This window comes from Physeter macrocephalus, chromosome 19 (assembly GCF_002837175.3).
Source record: "Physeter macrocephalus isolate SW-GA chromosome 19, ASM283717v5, whole genome shotgun sequence".
Taxonomy (NCBI): Eukaryota; Metazoa; Chordata; class Mammalia; order Artiodactyla; family Physeteridae; genus Physeter; species Physeter macrocephalus.
The window spans coordinates 19956963-19975928 of record NC_041232.1 but is presented as its reverse complement, the minus strand read 5'-3'; the positions used below and the strand labels follow the sequence as shown (position 1 = coordinate 19975928).

Below are 18966 nucleotides of genomic sequence, written 5' to 3'. Positions count from 1 at the left end.
CCTCCGCCGCCTGTGCTGCTGTCCGGCTCTCCCTCTGCTCGGACCTCTCCCCGTCGCCCTCCGCCCGCCTGCCTGTGCGTCTGTCCTCCGCGCCGCTTCCGCGTCCAGCTCTCCCTGCAGCCCCCGCCCCTCTCCCCTCCCTCTGCCCCCACCCCCGGCCGGCCGGCAGACCCCTCTCTGGCTCTCTCCCTCTCTCTCCCTCCGCCCCAGCTCCCACCCCCGGCCTGGGGGGCCCCGCCAGCCAGCGTGGGAGGGTAGGCTGGGAGGGGCAGCCTGGCCCCGGCGCTGGCCTGACTGGCGGCCTCACCCGGCTTCAGGTTACCACGGCGGCGGCTACAGCCCTGATGGGGTGGAGCCCGTGAGCCCCGTGAGCTCACCCAGCCTGACCCATGACAAGGGGCTCCCCAGGCACCTGGAGGAGCTCGACAAGAGCCACCTGGAAGGGGACCTGCGCCACAAGCAGCCAGGTGGGGTCCCGCCCTGCCTCCGAGCCCCGCCCCCCCGCGTGTGGGACACGGACAGCTGTCACCCCATCGCGCGGATGGGGAAACCGAGGCGCTCAGCGGCGGCGGAATCGGCCTCGCGCCACGGCTCGGGGGCAGCAGCCCCGCCAGGCACACGCCTCGCCCCCCGCAGCCGCGCCCTGACCCGCTCTGCTCTGCCCGCAGGCCCGGGGAAGCTCAGCGGCGAGGCTGCACACCTCCCACCCCTGCGGCCGCTGCCCGAGAGCCAGCCCTCGTCCAGCCCGCTGCTCCAGACCACCCCGGGGGTCAAAGGTCACCAGCGGGTGGTCACGCTGGCACAGCACATCAGTGTAACTAGCCCTCCTCTGCCCCCTCCTCGTTGCCTTTGTACCTGCGGTGGGACCCGGCCCCGAGGAAGGGGTGGGGGAGGGTCCGCACACCGTCTGGTGGTAAACTGAGTCCTGGTGAGGTGAGCCAGGGATCTGGGGGCTGGTGAGGGCAAGCCGCGCCAGGGGTCCCAGAGTCTCAAACTCAGGTGCTATATCCGCCCCCTCACGCAGCTGACGGAGCCGCGGGTGCGCGAGCCCAGCCGCGATCCGCATCTTACACACGCTGCTCAGGGGAACCCGACCCACCGGGGGGCCCCCTTTGAGACTTGGGCCAATGCCCCCACCCCATGCACTTGGGGGCGTTGAGGCTGTGTGGGCAGGCCCGAAGCCCCCGGGTTCTGCCCCCAAAGCTCGGTCCAGCCCTCACCCCGCCCGGAAGGTTCTGGCAGATGGCTGGCGCCTGACCCTGCTCCTGTCCCCTGACCCTTGGCCTGCAGGAGGTCATCACGCAGGACTACACGCGGCACCACCCGCAGCAGCTCAGCGCGCCCCTCCCTGCCCCCCTTTACTCCTTCCCCGGAGCCAGCTGCCCCGTCCTGGACCTTCGCCGCCCGCCCAGCGACCTCTACCTCCCAGCCCCGGACCATGGCGCCCCGGCCCGTGGCTCACCCCACGGTGAAGGGGGCAAGAGGTGAGCGGCGGGTGGGAGACAGGGTGCCCCTTGCTGGTCACCGCCGAGAGGGCTCTGTGGGGGGTCTGCTGCGGGACGCTTGAGCGCAGTAAAGCGTGAGGAGAGACCGAGGTTCAGGGAGACCGGGGAGTTTGCTCAAGGTCACGGCGCAGCTGGACGATAGCGGTTACATACGCCACCCTCGGGGGGTTCCAGGCGCCAAGCCGAATACTTCGCCCGTGTTAACCAGGATCCTCACCACAACCTTAGGAGGTGTAGGCAGCGTTATCCCATTTCACAGACGAAGAAACTGAGGCACAGAGCAGTGAATTCACTTGCCTGTAGGGACGCAGCCAGTAAGTGCCGGAGCTGGGATTCGAAGCAGAGCCTTGTGGTTTGAGAGCCGCCTCCTAACGGGCACATACACACTTGCACTCCTGGCTACCCCTGGGGGGCTCCCTGGGCAGGGAGGAGAGGAACGGAGAGGGACCCCCGCTCTAGGGTGAAGGAGCCATTCCGGGTGGCGCACAGAGGTGGGGAGACAGCAGCATGTCTTTGGGGGAACAGTGGGGTCCCTGGCGTCGGGGTGCAGCAGGGGTTCAACAAAGTGCCACCCGTGGGACAGATTCAGCCCACGGCCTGTTCTTGCATGGCCCGTGAGCTAGAGATGATTTGACGTTTTTAAAGGGTTATTTTTTAAAGAAGGAGAATATACAGCAGAGACTACAAGTGGCCCACAACGCCGGAAATGTTTGCTCTCTGACCCTCTGCAGGAAAAGCGTGCTAACCCCTGGTTTAGGATGAGGCGGGGCTTAGCGGGGAGTGGAGGAAGGGAGGCGCCCCCTTCAAGAGGGAGAGCTCTGAGCTCTGACCACCGCGGGGACCCTCTCTCCGCCCAGGTCTCCAGAGCCAAGCAAGACGTCAGCCTTGGGCAGCAGTGAGGATGGTATAGAACCTGTGTCCCCGCCGGAGGGCATGGCAGAGCCCGGGCATCCCCGGAGCACCATGTACCCGCTGCTGTACCGGGATGGGGAGCAGGTGGAGCCCAGGTACCTTCACGGCAGCCCCTCCCCTTCCTGGGTGCTCAGGCCTCGGGCCCTTGCCCACCTGTGGCCTCGATCCACCACTGTGCAGCTGGGGGCTTGGCAAGGGCTTTGGGGTGCAGCCGGGGGGCCGGTCAAGACTTGGCGGACCTCCACGGCAGCTTCCCGAGCCTTGGGCTGGGCTCTCTTAGCTCAGGCCCGGCCCCTGTTGCCGGCACTTGAGGATCTGAGAAATAAAGAGCTAAGCTAAGTGTGCTGGACCAAACTGGGGCCCCCGGGGAGGCGGGGGGATGGAGGTGGAGAGAAAGGCCCCCGGACCTCAGGGGAAGATGTGGTCTGAGCCCACTTTGGTTCCCGAGGCTCTTTTCTGGGAGCCCGGCTATCGCAGGTAGACAGGCGTGGCCCACCAGGGCAGCTGGGGGCTCTGCAGAGGCACCCTGAGCCCAAGGATAGGTGGGTGACAGAGGGAATTTCGGGAGACGTGGGCCCTAAGAAGCGGGGGAAGCAAGCACGAGGTGGGAGAAGCTTCATTCTGAATTTCTAAGGCAGCTCAGGTGGTAAGCCCGCCATCCTCAAGGGTGTGCGATCTCAGCACCGAGTGAGCTGACCCGGGGTGTCTGATCCTCGCAGCAGGATGGGCTCCAAATCCCCAGGCAACACCAGCCAGCCGCCGGCCTTCTTCAGCAAGCTGACCGAGAGCAACTCGGCCATGGTCAAATCTAAGAAACAGGAGATCAACAAGAAGCTGAACACCCACAGCCGGAACGAGCCAGAATACAGTAAGGGGCCCGCCCTCCTCGGGAGCGGGGCTACCGGGGGCTGGGGCTTAGCACAGCCGGGTGCACCCGCCGACCACCTCTCCCACTGGCCCGTCACCTCACGTTCAGGGAGCCCGTGTCGTCCCTCTTTCTCCCAGAGGCATTTGCTGGGTTGTCACAGCAGGATGCCGGCACACAGGGGCACTCAGGGAATTTTGGCACGCGCGGGTCTGTTCGTCCTGGGCGCCGGAGGTCGGGGTCACGCCCTCACAAGGACCCCGCGTGCACCGCAGGCGCGACGCGCCTCACGTCTGTGACTCGTTTTCCCCGTTTTTGCGGTTACTGGACGTGAGTCCTAGCCTAGCTCCACCTCTCAGCACGGTGCCTGGCACATAGCAGATGCTCGAGAGAACACATGAGCGGGTGAACCAGTGAAGGAAGGAACATCACTTCCCCAGCCTCAGAAAGCTCATTAGCGCGGGGAGCTTGGGGACCTGGCAGAGGCTTTTCTCTTTCTGGGGCTGGAGTCGCAGCCTCGCAGACAGTCACCGGCCCAGGCTGGTAAGTGCAGAACCTTGCCAAGTGCTGTGCCTGGGCCAGTAGGTCAGCAGCCTCAGCGAGCTGGCTCGGAATGCCGGCTCTCAGGCCCCGCCCCAGCCCTGCTAGATCTGTCCGCGTTGCGCAAGCTCCCAGGTGGCGCACCTTGCCTGGACCAGACAGGGCACACGGCGGGGGCAGGTGCTCTCCAGGACCCGTAGGCCTCACCCGTCTCGTCGTCCCCTCCAGATATCGGCCAGCCCGGGACGGAGATCTTCAACATGCCCGCCGCCACCGGAGCAGGTAACCGGTCGCCCCGGGCTGCTCGGCCGACAGCCCGTCCCCGCCCTCCCCCTCCCCCGTCACCGCGCGCCCAGGGAGGTCAAGCTGGGTGTCTGGACCTGGAAGGAGACTTGGGAGTGAGGCCTCGGAGGTCGCTGGGCCTCACATCAGCCGTAGCCGTGGTGACAGGTGGCCTTTCGCAGTTCAAGTGTGTCCCCTCCTCTGCAGTGGGGATGCAGAGGAGGGGACAGACACCTGCAGTGGGGATACAGACACACACAAGAGGCCTTCGGGGCCTGGCATGGAGTGTCTATTTGGAGTTCAATTTCAAGGCCTTCTGGTGCATGTAGTACAGTATTAGAATCACACGCAACTACCCGGAACCTGTCTGTTGGGACCTCAGATGGAGATGTGAGTGTGCGGAGTGGGCCTGTGTGTGCACGTGGGCACGTGGGCATTTTTTATAGGTGGAGCATCAGTTTTACTTGAAAATTCCATCCAGGGAGCTGGGGAAACAGTGCAGATGTATTCCAGAGATGAGTGTAAAATTCACCCACCTTTTTTTAATATAAATTTATCGTACGTATTTATTTTTGGCTGTGTTGGGTCTTCGTTGCTGCGCGCGGGCTTTCTCTAGTTGCGGCGAGCGGGGGCTACTTTTTGTTGCGGTGCGCGGGCTTCTCACTGCGGTGGCTTCTCTTGTCGCGGAGCACGGGCTCTAGGCGCGTGGGCTTCAGTAGTTGCAGCACGCGAGCTCGGTAGTTGTGGCTCGCGGGCTCTAGAGCACAGGCTCAGTAGTTGTGGCGCGCGGGCTCAGTTGCTCCGCGGCATGTGGGATCTTCCCGGACCAGGGCTCGAACCCGTGTCCCCTGCATCGGCAGGCGGATTCTCAACCGCTGCGCCACCAGGGAAGCCCTCGCACACATTTTTACACTGAAACTTAAGCCTTCTATGATGTTTTGGAGCCCGTGGGGTTACACTGTGCATTTCTGCTGCCTCTGTAGAAGGACTGGGACGGGGCTTTGGGGAAGCACCTGGTGTCTGGTGTGAAGCGGCTGAGCCAGAGCAGACAGGGCTGACCCTCCGCCAGAGGCCTGTCCGGTATGGGGAGGAACGCGGCGTCTTTGGGGGGATGTGCTGACCTTCCCTGAGGGCCGTCACAGCTCTGGGAATGTGGTGAGCAAAAGGCAGCCATTGGATTTTACCAGGGGGCCACGGGGCCTCTCAATGGGGGTCCCAACTGGGGAACGTCCGCCCACCCAGAGACTAGACGCTGGGGGCTTGGCTGAGCCTCAGGCAATGGGGAGGAGACAATTCGGTCAAAACAACAAGATGGACAGAAATGAATGTTTTCATGTCAGAGGTGCTCATACACCGACACAGGTGCATGTGTGTGTAGAAATTCATGCGGTACCGGGAGCTTGTATATAAATTGGATTCAACTTTTTTTCAAAGCAGTTCAGGCCACACACACACAAAATCTCCCCAGACCCCGGTCTCTGCTGCTTCATTAGCTCCTGCTTTAGGACTGGAGACGGCCAGCTTCCCGCCTAGCACTGGCAGACCATGGACCCGTGACCTCGGGTGGCAGGTTCAGTAACGTCTGTGATCGTAGGATATGCTGACCTACCGAGGAACCGTCGTGACCTGTATCCCTCGCGTCTTTTTTTCCCCACTTCCCAGCGTCTTAGTTCGTAGGATCATAAGTGCCTCTCCCCCCTCCCCGCCCCACTGACCCCTGCTGGAAATTCTGCTTTTTCTTGACCGACATGACTTTTTTTTAAGCGCCGATGAAGCACGGCCAAGACACAGCTAAAAACCTGTCAAGGGGTCCTGTGGCCGTGAATGAGTTTGAAACTAGAAGGAAGAAAAGAAAATGAAAACGTAGACAGCAAATAGTTGCTTTAGAAATGTGATTTGAGATGCTGCCATGTTGCTCCGAGCCTCCCAGTAACCATCGGTCCAGTTTACAGACGAGTTAGGGGTCAGCAAGACCCGTTATTCGGCCACTTGGTAATCGTACCATTGACCTAGAGCGGAAGTTTTAAAGTCCATGAAAATTTTGCCCAGTGGCAGGCAGAGAGCTTTGTCGGAGGTTTTTGGAAGCAAAGTCTGCTTCAACAAAAAATGCCAAAAAGAGGCACATTCCCCAGGGTTTGCAAACGTCCCCAGAATGGTTCACAAGCAAACAAGAGAGGGACAGGAAACCTGGCAAACAGAAAAAGAGGCTTAACTGGCGGGACTTTGAAGTGGGCGTCTGGAAGGATCCGTGAGGGACAGTTGTTGATCGGACCACTCTGTGCCGGGTGGCCGGGCCGGGGGCGGCCATGTGACTGTTTCCAGCTCTGCCCTGACCCCCGCACGCACCGTAACTGCATGGCTGCGACCCCCCCTCTCCACCGTCCGTCTCTGCACCTCTTTCTCCTTGTGGCTCCCGGGCGGGGAGAGGGGGTGCGAGGAGAGTTAGGCCCAGCTGCGGGGGCAGACAGGGGGCTTGAGGCTCCCAGGCCTCGCAGGCGGGGGCGGCCGGAGGACCGTCTGGTCACCTGCCCTGCATTCCTCCCAGCGGTCCCCGGGAACCAGGGTGGACCCCCCCAACGCCCAGCACTGAGCTCTGGCTTGACTTAGTTTCCCAGCAGCCCTTCCCCCAAATAAGGGGACCCCCTGATCCTGCTCCCCGCTCCTTTTTAAGGCCACTCGATTTTTTAAAAAAGAAGCAGCCCCAGCTGGGGTTCGGGGTCCAGAAGGGGCTTCTCATTTCCCCGAGGGCAGAGTAGGAACGAGGCTTGGGGGGCGGTCATGTCACCACCCCGAGCCCACCTCTTCCCCCACCGGGAATTCCTGAGAGCCTCCGGGGCCCGAGCTGTGACTCGGAGCCCTCCCGCCCCCATCACCCCGCAGCGGAAACACGGGGGGACGACAGGGAAAACAAGAATCGTTGCTTTGCCGAAATGTGCTCACTGTGTATTCTTTCTTCCCCTCCCTCTCTCCCTGTCTGCTTCTCCCCTCCCCCGCCCCTCCGGCCCCTCCGGCCCCTCCGGCCCCTTGTGTGTGTGTCTCTCTCCCAGGCCTCATGACCTGCAGAAGCCAGGCGGTGCAGGAGCATGCCAGCACCAACATGGGGCTGGAGGCCATTATTAGAAAGGCGCTCATGGGTAAATATGATCAGTGGGAGGAGAACCCGCTCAGCGCCAATGCTTTTAACCCTCTGAATGCCAGTGCCAGCCTGCCCGCTGCTATGCCCGTAACCGCTGCTGACGGACGGAGGGAACACGCGCTCACCTCGCCAGGTCTGCAGGCCTCCTCCGCCCCGTCTGTCCCCGCCCCGGTGTCATTAATCCTCCTGCCTCCCTCCGCGTTCCTCTGACCGAACCCCCTCCAGCTTTGGAGCTTGTGACTCTATTTTTGTGCGCGTTTGACGTGGTCCTGGAGTTGGGTAACCCCAAGCCGGGCGGACACCCCCGGGTGTCTGCGTGGCCCCGGTCTGCCCCCGCCCACTGGGCCCGAAGGAGCTGCCGCTTTTCTAAAAACACTCACACCGCTGCCCGAGCCCTGCCCTGCCTTCCTCCCCTGCTGGACATTCGTCCCGGGATGCCCACGTCCTGGCCCATCCTGCGTCTCCCTGGGGGAGATCAGGCCGGAGTGAGGACCCACCTTCTCTGTGTGGATCCGGGGGGACCCGTGGGCTCACGGCAGCCAGGCCAGTGGGCCCGGTGTCTGCTGCGGCCACCAGGCATGTTCACGGCTGGCCCTCGGGGCTGATGGGGAGGAGACCAGCGTCTGTGTGCCAGATCCAAACTCAGATGCATCAGGGAAACCAGACAGGCTGGCTCGCCCTCTGCCCCGGGTCCCTAAATCAACACTCTGCATATCAGAGCAAGGGCCAGGCAAAGAGCTCTCGAGCCATTTTTCTGGCCTGGACACTGTGGCCCCGGGAAGTTTCTGGACTTAATGAGGGCCCAGGCCTGGCCTCAGGGGCCCTGGCTTCTCTGCAGAGGGCCTGCAGCCTGCCCAGCCCCGGCACAGTCCTGGGGCAATGGTCAGGGTCAAGCCGGAGGCCTGAGGCTTGAGGTACTAGCCCCTGGTGGGTAGGGGGCCTCAGGGCAGCCTGAGGGGGGCTTTGCAAGTAGTTCTACCCACCCCCCCAGTGGAAACCCCCTCCAAATCCAGGCTCGTGGCTGGGTCTGGCCATCTGGTCGACCTCCTTGGCTTCCCAGGGGGCTGGGCTGCTGTTCTCCCTCCCTGGGGGGCCCGGGAAGCAGGGGTCCAAGGCCTCACCCACCCCCCACCCCTACAGTGCGAGCGCCGTCCTCAGTCCAACTCGGCCCCTTCCCATGTGTCCCCCTGCAGGTGGTGGCGGGAAGGCCAAAGTCTCTGGCAGACCCAGCAGCCGAAAAGCCAAGTCCCCGGCCCCAGGCCTGGCGTCTGGGGACCGGCCACCCTCCGTCTCCTCAGTGCATTCGGAGGGAGACTGCAACCGCCGGACCCCGCTCACCAACCGCGTGTGGGAGGACCGGCCCTCGTCCGCAGGTGGGCACCGGGGGCGGGCAGGCGGGCCCGGCCGGCTGCCTGGGCACCTACTGTGCGCGGAGCGCGTGGTCAGGCCCGTTCTGAGACGCTCGCCCCGGGCCCTGGCCAGCTGAACTGGGGCTCGCAGGTGGTCGGGATGCTTCTCGTAAGGGCCCAGGTGGAGGGAGACAGCACGATTTAGAGAGAGGATGAAGGATTCAGGAAGGGAAGAGAGAGCCCTGTGGGCCAGGGCCGGTCCCACAGGCTTGGGAGGGGGGGGGGGTGTCTCAGGGGAGCCCCGGACTTCGCTGTGCGTGCGAGGAGGTCCCTGGGGGAGGTGCGTGATCTCCCGCAGGCTCAAGAGAGCTCTTGGCTGCAGGACGGACGCAGGGGGGCGAGGGCAGGCACGGCAAGGCGGCTCCCGCTGGGCCGGGCGACAGGCTGCCGGGCATGAATGACGTGGGGGTGCTGGAAGCGGGGCCAGGCGGGCAGTTTGAGAAAGCTTCCAGGAGGTAGAAGGGGTGGGAGGCAGGAGGCCGAGGCCCCAGTTCCCGGGGTGGCAGGTGGGTGGGCCCCTGGGGGCCGCCAGGCTCACCGGGGCCTCCGGGGCTTCTCTCCCGGTCTCTCCGCAGGGTCCACACCGTTCCCCTACAACCCCCTGATCATGCGGCTGCAGGCGGGGGTCATGGCCTCCCCGCCCCCGCCTGGCCTCCCCGCGGGCGGCGGGCCCCCGGCCGGCCCCCATCACGCCTGGGACGAGGAGCCCAAGCCGCTGCTCTGCTCGCAGTACGAGACGCTCTCCGACAGCGAGTGAGGCTCAGAACGGGGTGGGCCGGCGAGCGGCCGGAGCAGCGGGGCGAGGAGCGGGCGGCTGCCGACCCCCCCCCCCACCGAGGAAGGAGCCCCTGAGTCCGCCCGTCCGTCCGCCCGTCCGTCCGCCCGAGCCGGCATCCTTGCCTGTCTAAAGCCTTAACTACGACTCCCGCCCCGGCTGGCCCTGTGCAGTGACCTTACTCAGGGGATGTTCACCTGGTGCTCGGGAGGGGAGGGGCCGGGGAGGGGGCGCGGCAGGCGTGTGGCGGCCACACGCGCACAGCCGGGGCGGCCAGGGACCCAAAGCAGGACGGCCACGCACCTCCCACGCCACTGCCTCCCCACCTAACGCATTTGGAACCAAAGTCTAAACTGAGCTAGCAGCCCCCGCACCCGCCCTCCGTCCCCATCCTGCTTAGCACTCTGGACAGACGGACACAGGCCCTGTCCAGGCCCCGGCGCTCTTGTCCCAGTCCCCACGGGCTGCCCCAGCCGACGAGACCGCTGGAAACCAAGTCAGGCCAGATGGGCGGGCGACAGGGCCGGGTGCGGCCTGGGGTGAGCGGCTGCTCCGAGGAACTGGACTGTTTTTTTTCATACATCGTTGCCGCAGCGGTGGGAAGGAAAGGCAGGTGTAAATGATATATTGGTTTACAGGGTATATTTTTGATACCTTCAATGAATTAATTCAGATGTTTTAAGCAAGGAAGGACTTACCCAGTATTATTGCTGCTGTGCTTTCGATCTCTGCTTACCGTTCAAGAGGCGTGCGCAGGCCAACGGTCGGTGACCCCATGGTCCGCAGGACCGAGGTGGGGCAGGGGCTGCCAGCTCTCGAGCCCCCCTGCGTCCTCCCTCCCTCCCTTCCTTGGGCAGGATGAATTTGAAGGGGATTCTGTGACCGCCATCTGCGCACGGCGGTGGCGTCCTGTCATTTACACACGTTCTTCTCATTAAAAAGCGAATTATACTCGAGTTACAGAGGCTCCTTCTCTGTCTTGGCCCCGGCAGCCAGGAGGACAGGCGACTGGGCGGGGGGCGGGGGGCAGGGGGGGAACGGTGGGAGTGTAACCCTGCGGGGGTCGAGGGCACATCCCCTGACTCACCAGTCTCTCCCCTCTGCAGGCGAATATTTACGCCCACGGTAAGGATGTCACCGTGCAGACCTTGAACAGTCCCACCCATGGGGAGAGTATTGAATTTTCACACCCACGAGGAGGGTGTCAGATATTCACAGCCATGGTGACGGTATCCAAGAAGGCCATCATCAGCTCTTAACTGTTAAATACTTTAAAAATTATTCCTGCCCACACTATGTTAGGGAACAAACAGACCCTTTGCCGTCACTGCTTTGGATACGCGGCAGAAGAGAGAACAACCCTCCCTCCCAGCTTGGGTCTTGAGGCAGCTGCCAACTGGCGTCTTGCAGTCTTGGTAGAACGTGTCTCAGACACGAGCTGTGTTCCTTCAGGAGCAGAGCCGGAGCTCCAGAGAGGCCGCGATTCTTTGCCACGGACGTGCATGCAGGATTGGGGCGGGGCGGGGTGTGGGGAGCAGTGGAGAGAACCGAGACCCACTGGATGCAGACATTCCCACCCCCCCCTGCCCAGCCTGTGAACTGGTGGTCAGCCCAGCACCTCGTCTCCCCCAGGGTGTGGACCTGGGCATGCGGAGAGATCTGCGTCCTCGGGGGACTCTGCCCACCCTTCCCGGCGCTCCAAGTTTACCCTGCGAACCTGTGCCGTGAGGTGAAACGAGCCAGGGGTCTTTCTTTGGAGCCCCGCAGGGCTCAGCTTGGCGCCTGGGCTGTAGTACTGATGCCGACAGGCAGGTGGCAGTGTTGGGCCAGAAAAACAGTCGTGTCCTGCTCGGGGCCTCCCTCTGGTCCCGGGTGCGGGCCAGCCCCCACCTGGAATCCAGGATGGGTCAGGTCGTGCTGGCCACACCAGGCACAAGGAGCTGGCCATGCCTGCTGGTGCCACCCAGCGTCCCATGGCACTTCCCTCAGCTGTAGTCAGACCAGAGTGATTCGGGGGTGGGAGGGACACAAGTGTCAGCCCACAGGCTCATCTCTGCCATCCCCCTGTCTCCATGGCCTCAGAATTGACACCACTGGGCACCTCTGTCTTCTCTGAGGGCCAGTGGCACAGACCCCACACAGTGATGTTTGTGGGGTGTAGGGAGAGCTCACGGCCTCCTGGTGCCTGTGAAGGGTCCACCCTCTCTTCCAACCTCACCCAGCCAGTCCTCAGCACCCCCCACCAAAGGGTTCATCCCACCCCCATCTTGTTTGGTTTTCTTACTGCTCCATCTTAAAATGGAGGCCCCTGCTGTTCCCTGATCCCCAGCTCTCTGGAAAACTCCTACACATACTTCAAAACCCAGCTGGGTCATTCCCTCCTCTAAGAACCCATTATCCCTCCCCATCTTCTCTCTCCTCTGGGTCTTTGCTAACACCCTGAAAACTACTGGACAGAACCCCTCGAGAGCAAAGATCTTGCCTTTCTCTTCCTGACTCTTTTGTTGACTGAGCCCCTGGCGACTGTTGAGCTGAACTGATGCTGTGAGGATCCGATTCCATAGAAAATGAGAGCGTGATCTGCAAAGCGCAGGACACCTGCTGGCTAATTTCCCAGCATCTTAGAACATTGTGACGTTGGTTATAGAGTGCAGATCCCTGGGCCCCGCCCAGAGGACAGGAATGATTCTCTAGGTCCAGGGTTGGGGCTGGGAATCTGTGTTTTCATCCAGCGGCCCCGGTGTTTCTGAGGCCGGTGACTTGCAGCCCTCACTGTGATGGTGAGGTGGTGCCCGAGGTCAGAGCTAGAACCTGTTCCCTTCACTTCTCTCTGGCCAGGCGTTCTCCAGGAAGGGCACAGGCGGCTCTGCAGAGGGAGTCCCGGCCCACCAACCCGAAGAGCTGCCGCCCACGGGGCGGGGCAGGAACGGGCTGGTCCCTACAGCACTAGGGTTGGCTCAGGACAAGCCCACCTCGGTCCAGGTGACACAGACACTGTGACAGCTGACCTGGAGCAGTCGGGGTGGCTTCCTGGAGGTGGTGGTTCTTGGGGAGGGGATGGGCTGAGTGGAGAGAACCTGTGTGGGCAAAGGCTGGGAGGTGAAACCCAGCCGGGGGCATTCAGGAGCCCAGGACACAAGTGTCAGCCCACAGGCTCATCTCTGCCATCCCCCTGTCTCCATGGCCTCAGAATTGACACCACTGGGCACCTCTGTCTTCTCTGAGGGCCAGTGGCACAGACCCCACACAGTGATGTTTGTGGGGTGTAGGGAGAGCTCACGGCCTCCTGGTGCCTGTGAAGGGTCCACCCTCTCTTCCAACCTCACCCAGCCAGTCCTCAGCACCCCCCACCAAAGGGTTCATCCCACCCCCATCTTGTTTGGTTTTCTTACTGCTCCATCTTAAAATGGAGGCCCCTGCTGTTCCCTGATCCCCAGCTCTCTGGAAAACTCCTACACATACTTCAAAACCCAGCTGGGTCATTCCCTCCTCTAAGAACCCATTATCCCTCCCCATCTTCTCTCTCCTCTGGGTCTTTGCTAACACCCTGAAAACTACTGGACAGAACCCCTCGAGAGCAAAGATCTTGCCTTTCTCTTCCTGACTCTTTTGTTGACTGAGCCCCTGGCGACTGTTGAGCTGAACTGATGCTGTGAGGATCCGATTCCATAGAAAATGAGAGCGTGATCTGCAAAGCGCAGGACACCTGCTGGCTAATTTCCCAGCATCTTAGAACATTGTGACGTTGGTTATAGAGTGCAGATCCCTGGGCCCCGCCCAGAGGACAGGAATGATTCTCTAGGTCCAGGGTTGGGGCTGGGAATCTGTGTTTTCATCCAGCGGCCCCGGTGTTTCTGAGGCCGGTGACTTGCAGCCCTCACTGTGATGGTGAGGTGGTGCCCGAGGTCAGAGCTAGAACCTGTTCCCTTCACTTCTCTCTGGCCAGGCGTTCTCCAGGAAGGGCACAGGCGGCTCTGCAGAGGGAGTCCCGGCCCACCAACCCGAAGAGCTGCCGCCCACGGGGCGGGGCAGGAACGGGCTGGTCCCTACAGCACTAGGGTTGGCTCAGGACAAGCCCACCTCGGTCCAGGTGACACAGACACTGTGACAGCTGACCTGGAGCAGTCGGGGTGGCTTCCTGGAGGTGGTGGTTCTTGGGGAGGGGATGGGCTGAGTGGAGAGAACCTGTGTGGGCAAAGGCTGGGAGGTGAAACCCAGCCGGGGGCATTCAGGAGCCCAGGGCTGCTTAGACAGAAGGCAGTGTGGAGGCCCTGGAATTTCTGAGACGCAACAGTCAATGCCCAGTAAGGTGATTTGCTGGTTTTCTGAAATTGGGTCTTGTTGGCTTGCAAGGGTGCTGGGTGTATTGAGGCAGAAGCAGGCCAGGAGGCTAGTGCAGGGCCAGCATGGGGGTTGGCACGGCAGAGAAGGCCAGGACAGAGCCCCACTGCCTCGGGGAGTGGGGATGGGGCCAGGCCACGTATGGGGCAGGCGAGAGGCGGGGTGTGCAGCACGCGAGTAAAGACAGACTGTGGAGCCAGCTGCCACGTAATGGCCATGTGACCCTGGCCAAGCCATTTGAACCCTCTGTGCCTCTGTTTCCCCATCTGTAAAATGGGATAATGATATTGCTGTGAGGAGTACCTCAGAGATGGGCTGTGTAGCTCTACAGAGACACGGTTTACCCACCTGTGCAGGAGTCAGTGGGACAAGGCAAGAAAGAAAGAATGGGTTTGCGAGGAAAGGAGAGAGAAGAGAAAAAAACTCCAGGTGGTCCGGCAACAGTGAATCTTATTTGCATATTACGCGGATAAACTGATTTGATCGCGGGCAGCTGGTGGGAGGGCCCCCTGGTCATTCCACCTTTAGAAGGCCAAGGAGGGCCATCAAAGGAGACGCATGTGTTTTCATGGCTTCTCCAGGAAGCCGGGAGGGTTTAGCTGCGGCAGCCACGTGACGGGCTGTCCTTCCACCCCACCTCCTCCGGGGTTCAGCCGGGTCCCGCCTCCTCATCAGAATGTCTCACCAGCTACCTCACAGGCTCACTGGGAAGATTAAATGCAGAAAATTCTGACAGCAGGGCCGGGCGGTCTGCAGATGGAGGCAGCGCTCCGTGTACGTGTCGGCCGCCAGCGCTGTTGTTTGTTCTCACCAAGGCCACTCGGGAGGAGAGACGAGACCTCGGACGGACGGGGCACCTGTTTGTGGGGCGGGGGCCGCCGAGCTTGATTGGAGGCCTGCGAGTGTGAACCCAGAGATTGGCCAGGGCGACAGCGGAAGAGGCTGAGCGAGGGGGCTCAGGATGGGTGTTTGGGGCCAGAGCCGGCCCTCGACATTGGGAAGTGTTTCTGCCCCTTCGAGAGAGATGGACGCCCTGCCCCGCCCCCAGCAGGGCCCCGGCTTGATTCGATGGCAGCCCAGGCTTTACCAGCACGGATTCTCACTGTCCCAGCCGCCAGGCAGGTAAGGCCACGTGCCTGCCTTGCAGATGCTTAGAGAAGTTAAGGGACAGGCTTTTTCTCCAGCCACCGCGCCCTCCCCACGTCGGTCTTCCCCTCCCAGGCGACTTCAGTGAGCGACCTCTGCCCCCTTGCCCAGTGCACCTGGATCTGGGGAGTGTGGAGGAAGGGCAGAGGACAGAAGGGCCTTCTGCAGGCAGCACCCTAAGCCGGGCAGTGGGGTCACTGGCCTCCAGGCTCTTTATTTTGGGGGTGGAAATCCCAAGGGCTGGGACAGGACCTCGACAAAGCTGGCACCTCTTTCTGCCGGGTCTCCAAGTCCTCTGGGTTCCCGTAGGACAGACAGCTGCTTCAGAGGGAAACCGGGGTGCACTTGGGGGCCTGACGGGCCGCAGCCCTTGCCCCCCACGTCCTCTTCCTCCCAGGCTGGAGTTCCAAGGTCATCAGGGCAGGCGGGAGCCGTTTGCATGATCAAAGGAGACGGTCTTGTTTGCCATGTGCGGCCCGGGTCCTCAGGGAGATGCTAAGATAGAGTCAGGAGGGCATGAGGCCTATCAGGGTGATGCTTGTGAAAGACAAAAGGGACAGGAAGCAGGACCTGGCGGGGATTGAGCCTCGGTCAACTGATCCCGTCCCACCGCACTCCCATTGGCGGGGCGCCCGGGAGGAGCCTGGCAGCTGCTGGAAAGCTCTAGTTAGAGGCCATCCGCTAACTGCACGCCTCAGAAGTTGTTTCTTGAAGGGCAACCCCAGAGACGTCTCCAAGGTCACCGGATTCGTTGGCACCATAATTGCACGTGTCAGGAAGCCCAACCCATTTTTCTTTCCAAGTGGGGAAAGCAGGGTTGTGATTGGAAAGCAAACTCGTGCAGCTGAATTTGCCGGGTGCCAGCGACGCGCCCCCCACCCCCCCGCCCCAGCGTGTGTCTGCACAGAATCCCCTCTCCACACGGGCTGCGCTCTCGGAGTTCCCAAGGCGGTGTTTGCACCCCGCCTGCCCGCACTGAGCAGCCGAGGCCTCCAGGTTCTTCCTCTCAGTGACATGACCCTGTCCCTTGGCCCTGCCCTCCTGGCTTTCACCCCGGCCCCGCCCTGTTAGACATCGTCCTCCACCGAGGCAGGAGCCCCTGCAAAGACACCGGCACTCTCCCACTCAAGGACACTGCCCCGAGGCCGCCGAACGTCCTCCTCACTCGCAGTCTGGGGCCCCAGAGGCCCCTCCAAGGATGTGGACCAGATGCGCAGAGGGTGTAACAAGGCCGAGACCCTCCCCGGAGTCAGACCCAAGTCCCAGCGTGAGCCCTGGGCCTCTGCGTTTATTACCTAGCTCCTGGGTGGGGCCGGCGCGCTCAGGCTGTCTGCAGGGATGCGGTGAGCGGCACAGGGCTCTCTCTGAGCCTTCCAGCGTCTCCCTGTCCCCCGGGCAGTGGGGAGTGACCATGGGCCTGTGCAGACCAGTACCACCCACAGTGGGGTCTGAGGGTCTCAGAAACATGGAAGAGTGAGTCTCTTCGAGCCTGCACGTTTTATTAAGATAATCAATCGATTCTCAAGTTATTTCTTTGTTAATCAGAAAGCATCTCTGTGGCGAGAACATGCGCAGTCTGTAGAGATATAAAAATATATCAGCCACTTGGCCTCTCCCGAACGTAAGCTCCGGGCCGCCCCTCCCCGCAGCGAGGGAGCTAAAGCCCCGTCTTGGGGGGCTGCCAGAGGAGTGGCGGGGCAGCCTCCACCTGCTGGGTCCAATCAGGTCTGAAGGCACCTCCATGGCCACGTTGGGGGCTTCTGGGGCATTGGTGGCAGGCACCCCAGGCCGTGGCCCCAGCACCCACGTAATCTGGCTCTTCCCAGGGAGCACGAGGGCCTCCCGTCTTCCTCCCCTGACCTTCTGCACGTGTGCGCTGAACCCTGCAGCACAGGCCACTGCAGCGTCATCACTGGAGGAACGGGAGGTCTGAGCCGGGGCAGCTCGACCCCACGGAGTCTGAAAGCTGACAGCTGGCCGGGAGCCTCGGGCACGTGGCGGTGGTCATTTCCAACGGCTTAAGACGCCTCCCCTTGGCACCTGGCTCGAGGGCTCCGGCGGTCCAGAGTCCTGGTCCCGAAGGTGTCAGGACAGAGGTCAGCAGGATGCCCTGCGGGTGAGGCGCCGGACACAGAGCTCAAGGGCCTCGGCGCAGACGGGCTATGCCCTCCATCCTCCGCACTGGGGCACGGCCACTGGGACAGCGCGGGCAGGGCTCCTCCAGGCCGCTCCGCACACGCAACCCACAACCAGCCCTGGCAGCGTTTCCGGCTTTCGCCCAGCCTCCCGGCTCACCGTCCACCAGAGGTTGCTGGGCTACGGCCCTGGGCGTCCAGCTGCACACGTCTGAAAGGCCTGCTCCGGAGACAGCCCTCTCCAGGGGCGGCGGGTGTCCGGATGGCACCCCTCTTCCCTCCCACGGGGCCTGGGGGCCGGGGTTGGTGGGGGGCCCCCGGGCCAAGGCTGGGACGGACGCCTCTGTCCTGCCGGCGTTCGGGGTGTCCCCCGCTTCAAGGGCAGCCAAGGACACACACCTTCTTCTCTCCCAGGCCGTCGGGGCGGGCACCGCCCACCCACCTGCCCCCGCCCCGGGCTCCTCGGGAGAGCCGGGCCCACGCCGCCTCCCCGGGGAGGTGCTGCGGCAGCGGCTGCGGCGCGGGCAAGACACAGCCCGGGGGCCCTCCCGATCGGGGAGCCCGTCCTGCGGCCGCCGCGCGGGCTGGGCTGCCGCTCAGAGCGGCGCGGGGCCCAGCAGGCCGGGCCCGGGCCGCGGGCACAGCTGCAGCTGCACGCTGGCCGTGAACCAGCGGCGCGGCCGGCCCAGGCTGAGGTGCAGGGTGGTGCGGAAGGAGCTGCGGGCGCGCTTGGGGAAGATGATGGTGGTGCTCCGGAAGCGCAGCGCGCGCGGCCGCGGCTCCAGGGTCAGCTGGCTGCGGTAGCTGCGCCACGTGCAGTTCGGCGCCGCCACGATCGTCTCGCTGTAGGCCGTGACCGTGGGCACCGGCGCGTAGAAGACCTTGTCCCGGAAGTGCTTCTCCGAGGCGTACTTGACCTCGGAATTGCAGCTGCGGGGAGGGCGGGAGCACGGGGGTGAGCCCCGGGTGGGGCAGCCGGGTCACGGTCCCGCGGGGTCGGGGGGCAGCGCGAGCACAGAGCGGCCCGGGCTCTTCCGAAACGCCCAGGTCAAAGGGGCAAGGAAGGGCTGCGCGACCCAGTGGCTTGGAGGAAACCCGAGAGACGGGACAGTTAAATGCCGCACGTGACTCGGGCTGGATCCTGAACTGGGATTAAAAATAGGCCATAAAAGGACATTTGGGGACAGTGGGCGGGACCGGACCAGGCAGTGGTCGTGTTGCAGCGCTAGCTGGCCCGATTTTGGCAAGGGCACTGTCATTATGTGAGAGGATGGCCCTGTTCTCAGGAAGGACACCAGCCGGAGTTACTTCGAGGCTCAAGGTCACGGTGTCACTAACATCCTCTCAGACGGGTCAGAAGAAAGTTTCGTGTATGCAGAACGAGACAGTGAGCAGATATTCCAGCTAATGGGGCCACGTGGAAAGAGCCAATGAATCGGTTTAACGGGGGTGCCCTGCCTCTTCCTGCAGCTTTCCTTAAGTTTGAAATGTTATCAAAATAAGTTTCCCCCCGAGTAGCCTCAGCACCTCTGGGTGAGCGACCCTCCTTACGGGTGACCAGCTGCTCAGTGTCCTCGGCTCGGCTCCCAGAGCATCACACTGGAAGGAGAAGCTCCGGGAAGCGGGGTGGGGACTTCCCCCGTCTCCCTCCCCGCTGCACCCCACAGGTGGTCCGCGTGGGAAGGGAAGCAGGGGTCCCAAGAGCCCAGGCAGCTCGCATCCACCCTGGCTGGGGCCTCTGTAATAAAAACTAAAAAGGAGAGCTCTTTGGGAAGAAAAACCTTTAAAGGGGACCTGTTTGTCTCCTGGGACCCTATCCAGAGGTGGAGCGGGAGGAGGTAGTGGGTCCCACACCCCCGGGCACGTGGACAAACCCATCCTGAGCGTCCCGGGGCCACGCGGGTGAGACCCACGGACCCT

General features: G+C 62.7%; 2 protein-coding genes across 6 annotated transcripts in view; one reads left to right on the top strand and one right to left on the bottom strand.

The window, feature by feature from the left end:
- NCOR2 (nuclear receptor corepressor 2) overlaps positions 1-10384 on the top strand; it is a 124620-nt gene extending 114236 nt beyond the window's left edge. For 3 of the 5 annotated variants that reach the window (XM_055080609.1, XM_055080608.1, XM_055080607.1), the window contains 9 exons: positions 318-467; positions 669-814; positions 1291-1484; positions 2363-2512; positions 3137-3285; positions 4051-4104; positions 7152-7373; positions 8434-8613; positions 9225-10384. In XM_055080609.1, coding sequence (XP_054936584.1) covers positions 318-467; positions 669-814; positions 1291-1484; positions 2363-2512; positions 3137-3285; positions 4051-4104; positions 7152-7373; positions 8434-8613; positions 9225-9406 — 1427 coding nt within the window. In that variant the 3' untranslated portion in view covers positions 9407-10384. The remainder of the gene's footprint in view (positions 1-317; positions 468-668; positions 815-1290; positions 1485-2362; positions 2513-3136; positions 3286-4050; positions 4105-7151; positions 7374-8433; positions 8614-9224) is intronic. The other 2 variants (XM_028480324.2, XM_028480323.2) reach the window with 1 other exon arrangement.
- Positions 10385-17642: 7258 nt separating this feature from the next.
- On the bottom strand, positions 17643-18005 carry RFLNA (refilin A; the record flags this gene model as incomplete). Its single annotated transcript, XM_028480571.1, has 1 exon — positions 17643-18005. A coding segment is annotated over one exon (363 nt), but the record flags the coding sequence as incomplete, so codon positions are not given.
- Between the last annotated feature and the right edge of the window lie 961 nt (positions 18006-18966).